This window comes from Otolemur garnettii, unplaced genomic scaffold (genome assembly GCF_000181295.1).
Source record: "Otolemur garnettii isolate 467f Iridium unplaced genomic scaffold, OtoGar3 scaffold00303, whole genome shotgun sequence".
Taxonomy (NCBI): Eukaryota; Metazoa; Chordata; class Mammalia; order Primates; family Galagidae; genus Otolemur; species Otolemur garnettii.
Window position 1 is genome coordinate 522,660 of NW_003852698.1, and position 9,767 is coordinate 532,426.

Here is a 9,767-nt window from a genome sequence, read left to right on the forward strand (position 1 = left end):
GGAAACTTAATACCTTTTTTCTTTTTGATCTTTAGGGCTTTCTTTAAATAATTCATAATGACCTTGTAGACTTAAAAATCTTTTTTATTTAATACAATTTTGTTTATGTTCTGAAAACCAAGGACACTGAGTGCTCCCTACTGAACAGACAGCATCGTGTACATTTCTTTGTTCTCTGACCGCCTGTCTGCCTTCTCAGGCCCCAGGGTGTGGGCCTGCTCCACACTGCCCTCTATAGGAGGTCAGGTGATGTGCTCTGACAGGTGTGTGTCGGAATAATACCCCAGTTTCCTTAGCCCCTGGTTCCCTTCACACTGCCATTTCTATGATTCCTTTTTGGCTGAGTCCATGGAGAAAACAAGAAGTAATTAATCTTTGTGCTAGGAAAGAGAACCTGAAAAAGGCAAGGTTCTCATGTGAGAAATCACAAAGTGAAACAGTGCCAGTCTTGGAATTCCAGGCCAGATCTATTGGTTATGGCAGAAAGTTAAAAGCAGTGGTTCTTAACTGTGGAGGACTTTGTCCCCTCTCTTTAGAAATGTCTGGAGACATTTATGGTCACAGATGCTGAGGGAAGGAGTTTGCCACTGGCATCCAGCTGCTAGAGGCTCGAGGTGCTAGTGAACACCCTGCAATGCATGGGACACAAAGGATGATCCAGGGTCAGTGACCTTGTACTGAGGAGCCTGCTGCAGACAGAGCAGTGGATGTGGCCTTGACCCTGCTTCACACCTTTCTTTATGACCCTGGGAAGGTGGCTAGAGAATCTGCTTTCTCGTTTGAATGAACAAAACCACCCCCTCCACACCCATAAAACAAACAGACAAAACCCCAAAACTGCATTTTAGGGTAGTTGAGAGAAATCAACCCCAAAGCACTGAAAACAGCACTGAGCTTGATGAGCTGGACCCCAGAAACAACAGTCAGGGAACATCCCAGGGAGCCCAGAAGGGCAACATCTCTGAAATGAAGGAGGCCCCAGATTAACAGCTTTAATATGAAGAAGAAAGAGATGGAGACAGGTGTGAGAGAGTGAGCATTGGGACATGCTAGGAGGGGGAGCAGATGATGAAACTGAAAACAGGAAGTAGTGGGAGAGCTGGATAAGTGAAGGGGATTTCAGCAGTAACTTGGAGATGAATTGGAAAGATATTCAGGAGAAATCCAAACAACTTGCTGGGAAATTTAAAAGGGATCATGAGAAACAAGTCTAGGATGGATACTAGATTTCCAACTTCGATGCTTGGGTGTTGGTTGGTGATGCCATTCAATAATACAATGGACTCAAAGGGCAGTGAAGATGATAACTGAGCTGTGTGGATGTCAACGTTTGGAGAGCCTGTGGGACACAGGGGTGACAATCAGGGGGCAGCAAGAGATGGAGGTCTGGGAAGGTGCCACAGTTCTGAGAATCAGGATCCAGAGAGAAGGAGGTGAATCTGTTGAGGATGAGTGCTATTTTATAGGGGGAGCATGGAGAGCAAGAAAAGAGCTCCCTTTGTCTGAGAGCTGGACAGAGACAACTGAGATGGAACAATCACAAGAAACAGATGAGGAAGGAAAGTAGGACTGTTTGAGAGTCAAAACTGAATGAGCTTTGGGAACGCAGGGCAGCAAAGTGTCAAATGTCATAGGAAAGCTAAATGAGATCCAAAGTGTCCAGAAGATCTGGTAGTTGGGTTGCAGTGCTAACTGTAGCATGGAAAGTTGAGTACTACGATGAGCAGAAAAACTATATTGAGTTGAGTACATAAGAGTGGAAGTAGAAATAAGGATAGGGAGATTGTCAGAAAGATGGGCTATGAAATATCTCTCTGCAATACTTAACCGCATTTATATGCTGACAGGAAGGGGATAGTGAAGGCTGACAATACAAACTACAGAACAGGGAAAATGGATAGATCAAGAATGGGATACAGGGCTGGAATGATTATTTTGAGGCAAGAAACCTTTCCCTCTAAACTGGATAAAGAAGATAAATCACTGGGATCAGGAATGCGGGCTCATACCTATAATCCCAGCACTTTGGGAGGCAGAGGTGGGAGGACTGCTGAAGGTCAAAAGTTTGAGACTAGACTGGGCAAGAGCAAGACCCATCTCTACAAAAAAAAGAAAAATTAGTCAGAGTGGTGGTGGGTACCTGTTGTCCTAGCTACTCAGGAGGCTGAGGCAGAAGGATCACTTGAGCCCAGGAGTTTAAGGCTCTGATGAGCTCTGATGCCACAACACTCTAGCTGGGGTAAAAGAGTGAGACTGTTTGAAAAAGAAAATAAGTTGAGTGCAAACATCAGCCAGTCTGGAGGGCGAGGGAGAATGAGTTGAAAGAAGTTTGTATATGGAGGGCTTCATTTTTCACTGTCAAATTATAGGCAAGCTCAGCTGTGGACGTGGGAACTAAGGGGAGGTAAGGGTAGTAACTCTTAAGGATTGGGAAGGGGTGTCAGTAAACAAGAGAGTGAGTAGCAACAACTTCAAAACCCGCACATGATGGACATCTCACAGCCCCAGGATTGCTCTAGCATCCTCCTCTGCTGCTTTCCAGATCAGTCATGCAGCCCACTCACCTCCAGAAGGGAGAAGTGAACTAGAAAGCCCTTGCCAACCACAGAATTGTTTGAGACTAAGGTAGTGTGTGTGTGGGGAATGATCAACCAAGTTTTAAACTGAAGTAGGTGTGAGATCTGTTACCTCCATGGACCAGTCCACCACGTAGCAAAGTGAGGATGGCCTGCAGGGTTCTCAGAGTGCCTTCAGCATTCAGAGTGGTTACGGTGCAGACATCAGAGTTTATAAACCCTCCAATAAAACAGTAGAAATGATCAATAGAATAGAAACAAATGAATTGTGAAGAAATTTTTTTCTTTTGCAGAGTCTTGTGTTTTTTTGAGCCTAAGTTATGATGAGTTAGATGTTCCTCAGAGATCTCCTAAGTGGAGTAAACAAATACTCCACTGGGTTTGGGTAGATCTGGCTGGCTGTTATGTTCATCTTTCAGTTGCTGGTCTATATGGTGGCAGCAGAGCACGTGTGGAAAGATGGGCAGAAAGAGTTTGAGTGTAGCATCAGATGGCCTGGCTGTGAAAATGTGTGTTTTGCCTACTTCTTCCTTGTGTTCCAGGTCACACTCTGGGCTTTTCAGCCGATTGTGGTCTCTATGCCTTCACTTCTGGTTGTGCTGCACCTCACCTACGTGAGGGGAGAGAGAAAAGCCACAGAAGGGAACTCTGAGTCAGCCCTGGGCAGGACAGGGCCTATGGTGAACTTACCTTATCAGCCTCACCATCAGAACTGGTTTTGAGATTGACTTCCTTGTTTTATTTTACAAGCTGTATGATGGCTTTCCTGTCCCCTACCTTGTGAAGAGTGATCTGAGGCCTTGCGCCAACTGCTTCATCTCCAAACCCACTGAGAAAACCATCTTCATCCTCTTCTTGGTCAGCACCTCATGCCTGTGCATTGTGCTGAATTTCATTGAGCTGTGCTTTTTTGGTTCTCAAGTGCTTTATAAAGTGCTGTCTTTAAAAATATTCTAAAAAACCCAAGTTCTCAGTTTGTGAGTGCCACCACCTCAGATACTTTGAGTGTTGTGACACAGAGGCTCCTCCCAGGTTCAGAATCACCACTGGCCATAAGCACATCCCAGCAACCTGGAGCCAGGCTGCTTTGTGGTACAGAAGAAAGTGGTGTAAACAGAGCCCACCCTCCCACACAGGCCCTGCTGGGCTGAGAGACCAAGGGTGTCATCCTTGGCATCACTGGGAGGGTTCTCCAAGCTGTGGGCATGCTCTCAGCCATGAGCACATGATGCTGCTTCCTTGCCCGGCTTTCCATTCTGTGAACACCTCAGTTGTTTCTGAATATTAATGGCAAATTAGTCTGAAGAAATCCAAGTTACAGTGTTCTTTTAAGAACTTAGATCTGTCAGAAAGGAAAGAAACTATGTCAGTTTTCCAGTTTTTATAACTGACTGTCTCATTACAATTCATGCTTATGAACTGGAAAATATAGAAGTGACAATTCTGTCAAATGTGATCACCTCAAAGCTGAACTGGAAGCTCCAACCATCTTTCCAAAGTGGCATCCAAGGCTCCATTCTCACTCTCACTCACCCTCCATAGAGAAGAACTATGTTGCAGGGCAGGGCTGCAGCTGACTGGGCACACAGCCCTACACTCAGTGGGGAGACCCAGCCTGAGGGAGAGGCCACCTCAGCCCAGGCCTGCCAGGTTAGGTGCCATTGGCTATAGGGGTGGGGGGGAGGGAAGAAAGTCACCAGGTAAGTGGTCTCCACGTTGAGTACAAGCCTAGCGGGAGGTTCCCACTCAAGTCTGAACAAGCAGACTAGTGAAAGGGTCAAGTGGCAGGCGGGTCCCACAGAAAACGGTTCACAGACAGGGAACAATGGAAGCCACAGAAAAATAATGTGCTCACTTTGTAACTTCTTAGCACTTCCCTTTAACTATAAGAACACTGTACTATTTAAAAAAATTTTTGTATTGAATCTTTTATATTCAGGAATTTACAATGTGCTGTATGTAACAGTTTGCCTACACTTTACCCGTTTCTTTCTAGGACAGATAATGAAATGTGTACTATGTTGTTACAGTGGTGCAAACAATGGTAAAAAATGTCACTACTTATTTTGAAGACTAGAACTTTCTTCTACTTTTCTATTTTTTTAAATTCACAAATACAGCCTCTTTAAATTTAACACTATCATATGTGCCTTTCTCCAGAGTAACAATGAAAGTGTTTTGCTTTGTTTTTTAGCTGTCATTTACAACTTTACTCGACTTCACAGGGTATGATTATTCTGTGAAATAAAACTCTAGTTCTTACACTTTTGGAGCAGGATTTGCAACACTGCTTGGTAAAGATAGTTCAGAAATCATTCTTTTCCCCTGGTAATTTCATAACAAAAAAGTGCATAAAAATGTAATTTTAATGAAAACCAATTATGTTATGTTTTCCATGCACTTCCCTCTTAAGAACAAAATGTCTCATTACAATTCACACACAATAAAGGTTATGTGGATCATTATGGTCCCCAGACCATGTCACCAACAGTTGTCATAAACTCTGTTTTAAAGACTGGCCCACAAAACAGAAAGGTGAACTTTGTGGGTTTTTTCCTTTCTTTAACTTGTACCACAGAACCACTGCTGGACTTAACAGGCTTATAACCAGGTGCTTCACCATGACACCTAGACTTCATGAGTGCAAGTAACCATAAATTTATTTATTTATTTTTTTGACAGCAATAGGCATTAAAGCAGCTTAAAGTTTTTGAGTCCTTGATCACAGCATGGAATTTAGGAAACAGATTTCAGTGTGCAGAACTGGAATGAAGATAAGGGACTTTTTTGGTCTAAGGATAAGTTTGGTGCCAAAAGTGTTTAGGGTGGGGGAGCTCAGTCTCTTGCAGTTTACAACAAGTGCTGCCCTACTATAGAGGTCAGGTTGCTTGAGCATGTGCATTCTTTGCATTTGCACTTTCCACAGAGAAGAAACCACAAGGTAATATGAGAAAAGGCAATGGAAATACAGATGTTTAAAATAGAAAGGTAAACGATTTTTATGTCTATAAGTTTTTTTGGTAGTATCTTAATTTGCAAAACAATTTTCTTGTAAGCCTTTATTCTAAAGGCTTTCTTGGTGTCAGTGAAGACTCAAAGCATTTGGAGAGAAATTGGCAGTTAATTTGTCTCATTGTTATTGTTTCTCATATTAATAAGTATTGAGTACTGGGATCAAGACCCTGTGCCCTGCACCTGGTGGGATGTAATGCATAGTTCCTGCTTGAGAAAGTGCCTACTTCCTATGAGGACCATGGAAGGAAAGGAAGAGTACCTTACACCTGTGTCCTGCTCTCATTGCATCACCTCACCTTTTCCACGCTGAACCAGATAGCAGACAGCAACCTCAGAGGGAGAGGCAGCTACTTTTGTTAGCTCCATGCAGCTAGTAGAGGTCACTGACCTTACATCACTTTCTCAGCACACCAGCCTTTCCAGATCACTGAACAGAGGTCTTCTTAATTCTCATCACTCCTGACTGCAGTGACTACTGGGCACCTGGCCCTACAGTCCTTCTGGTCACAGACGTTGCTTCTGGCCACAGACTTTCTTCTCCTTGGAGCTGGTAGGAAGTTTTTGAAGTGCTGTTATGAAAGAATGCAAGAATGCAAGAGACCATGGTTCCAGTCTTCCCCTGGGAACAAAGCCCATGCAGAAACATTATGAAGATGAAAGAGGGAAAAGGCAAAGACTTGGATTCTTCAATCCCGTTGTCCCCAAGTCTGGCTCTACCTCTGACCTTTCTGTAGTTATGTGAAAGATAAATTCCTTTTTGTGTCAGCTGGTTCAAGTTGGACTTCTGTCTTGCAACTGAGAATCCTGGTAAAGCCAACTTCCTCAAAAACTTCTTTCCTGTAACTAGCAGAGAAAGGCAGGACATTTTTCTTGTACCCACTATAAGTATCAATGCTCCTAACCATTATATATGTGCACCTGTTTGTGTAATTGGAGGGCTTGGGAAGGTTCTCAATCTTCCTACTGCCACCCTTTAATACAGTTCCTCATGTTGTGGTGACCCCCAACCATAAAATTATTTTCATTGCTACTTCATAAATGTAATTTTGCTACTGTTATGAATTGTTATGTAAATATCTGATATGCAGGATGGTCTTAGGTGACCCCTGTGAAAGGGTTGTTCAACCCCCAAAGGTGTCATGACCCATGGATTGAGAACCGCTGTGGAAGGATCTCAACACTGGTTACCATACAGGGAGAGTGAACGATCTTTTCTCTATAAATCTTTCCTTTGGCATTACTTTTGTTAAAATTTTAGTAAATAAAGTAACGTGAAAGCCCATAGTGCCCTCTTTGTTCTAGCTCACATCCCATCCCCTCACATACACGCAATGTTTTCCCTAAATATCCATGCAGTGTATTTTACTTTGTTTGGCTACTTAATACTACACCAAGTACAAAAGAGGGGCATGTCACAGCTCTTTAAAGAACTGATTAGAAAAGCAAGCAGCAGCAGAGGAGCCCATAGGGGCAAAAGAAATGTCAGCATCCAACCGGACCTGAGAAGACCTGATGGGATATTCTGGTAGAGGCCTAAGACAAGTTCTTTCTGTGATATAAATGAGGCTTTTTTCCACAAATCTTCTCCCAGTTTTAAAAGATACTGGTGATTGTGGGGAGTTCTGCAAATTTTCCAAACACCATTTTGTTTCGGCTTTTCTATCCTGAGATGATTATCTCGTATAATACTATAGAGTCCCCAGATGCTGTTTCACAGCAGAGTGAAATGAGTTCTGGACTTTACCTACATGTCAGCATGGGTGACGGTAAAAAATCAGGCTCTGGCAATATCAGCCATACTAGCTTCATAGTGCATGGCTGGACACTTTCTGGACAACCCCGCCTACGGTTGCACAGGGGTAGGAGGCCACCAGCTGGCACTAGAGCTATGTGGTTATGGTCTGGAAATGGAACCAGAAATTACACTACCATTATTTTGTATTTATACTCTATAAGGTACGTGGGCTAATATGTGGTATTCATTTATATTCTTAATACATTAAAGTACAGCTTTTAAACATTGGGAATGACTACGACACATTAGTTATGGGTCCCTTTTAAGATAAACAGACCAGCCTTTATAATAGAAATAGAGGAAAGTAGGGTGCTGGCCCCATATACCAGAGGTGGTGGGTTCAAACTCGGCCCTGGCCAAAAAACAAACAAACAAACAAAAAAAAACAACAGACCAACCCACCTGGCACAGACTGTACACTTTTTACCTTATCTGATAGGGTTAAAAAAAAAAAAAAAGCTAATACAGTTGACCATTACACACATATACCAGTATTCCAAGGACTTTTCAAACAATTTTGTACAGGAAATTTCTGGAAGACTAAATTTGGAGTTTAAAACTGAATTCTTGCTGTTACTTCATTTAACATTGGGTAAGTCATTGTATCATTCTAGGTCAGTGTTTCTCAACTTTTTATTTCACAGCACACTTGAACCTATAGTAAAACTTCCTCGGCATGCCTCAATTTTGTTGATTCAAAAAAAGAGTAGAAAAAAGAATATACTTATTATGCTTTACACTTTTTTTTTTTTTTTTGGCAGTTTTTGGCTCCAGCATATGGGGCTAGTGCCCTACTCCTTTGAGCCACAGGCGCCACCCTGACTTCTTTCAAAAATAATTTTATTAGGCAGCACCTGTAGCTCAGTGAGTAGGGCGCCAGCCCCATATACTAAGGTGACCAGACGTCCTGCTTTTGGCGGGACCGTCCCAATTTTTAACAATTTGTCCCACATCCCGCGGTGTTAAAAAAGTCCCAATTTTTGGAAAGGATGCACAACAAACTAGGGAATGGCAGGAGAACAGGAAGGGAATATACAGTTTTTGACTGCCATGTGGCTATTTTGCCAGGATATGAGTTTTATTTTTGTTAATTTTATAATGTTAAACTTTAATAATAACAAATAATTGTTGAGAACTGATTATCAAGAACTGCTTATCAAGTTTGCATTGTTGATCAGTTGTTAGAATTCGACCACCATTGTTTGGACTTAACGAACAATGGCATTTTTTGGCATTGGCAACCACGAAAATGTTTTGTAACTGTCTCTCAGACGATACACATCGTACTGTGTGCTAGTGCTAGTTAAACAAGTGATGTCAACAAATCAGCTATTCAGATAATTTAGGTAATTTATTTATTTCATGAATTTAGCAGTCACTACTCATATTATTTATATTTTATTTTGGTGGAAAGTCTAGTGCTGGCCTTGAAAGTGACACAACTTACGAGGTATCATTATTAAAAAAATATATTGATAAGGAAAAGGTTAAATCTTGGGCATCAGCAAAACTCACAGTAGAGAACAAATGGTTAGAAATATTTCATCCTTTTGAAACAAACCATGTTCCATACAATAATGTATTAAAAAATTGTGAGATACGCGCTGTCCTTACCAGGAACTAATGCTGCAACTGAACGTTTTTTCCTACGGTAAATAAAGTGTGGACATCAGAAAATTCACAATTAAGTGTTGAGACTTTGAAAGCCATTTTATGTGTGAAATATGATTTAACAAATTCTTGTGAAGAATTTCATGACCTTTTAAATGACAGCAATCTACTAAAAAAAATTCACTCAAATGAGAAATATGCCAAAGAATAATACTATACATAATTTTTTAATGTATTATATTTGTAAATTGTACTTATGTTGAAGTTAAAAAAATTACAATACTATTTTTGCATTCTAAGAAAATTTTTGTTGCTCCATATAGACCAAATTTTCAATTAAGAGACCCCCCCCCCACGGTGTCCCATTTTACCAATGTTAAAATCTGGTCACTTTACCATATACCAAGGGTGGTGGGTTCAAACCTGGCCCCAGCCAAACTGCAACAAAAAAATAGCCGGGCGTTGTGGCAGGCACCTGTAGTCCCAGCTACTTGGGAGGCTGAGGCAGGAGAATCACCTAAGCCCAGGATTTGGAGGTTGCTGTGAACTGTGTGAGGCCACGGCACTCTACCGAGGGCGATACAGTGAGACCCTGTCTCTACAAAAATAATTATTTAATTAAGGTTCGGCGCAGGTAGCACAGAGGTTACGGAGCCAGCCATATACAACAAGGGTGGCAAAGTTTGAGTCCGGCCTGGCCAGCTAAAAATAATTTAATTAATGGTCTTTAAAAATGTTCTTGGCACACCTAAGATCCTCTCTTGGCATAC

The 9,767-nt window shown here is 41.8% G+C and overlaps 1 protein-coding gene across 1 annotated transcript; it reads left to right on the forward strand.

Annotated features, from left to right (window-relative positions):
• The first annotated feature begins 2,899 nt into the window (after nucleotides 1-2,899).
• On the forward strand, nucleotides 2,900-3,744 carry GJB7 (gap junction protein beta 7). The gene is given in 5 exon segments (XM_023508980.1): nucleotides 2,900-3,188; nucleotides 3,191-3,238; nucleotides 3,241-3,479; nucleotides 3,481-3,605; nucleotides 3,607-3,744. Coding segments are annotated over 5 exon segments (822 nt in total). The 3' UTR covers nucleotides 3,728-3,744.
• The last annotated feature ends 6,023 nt before the right edge of the window (nucleotides 3,745-9,767 follow it).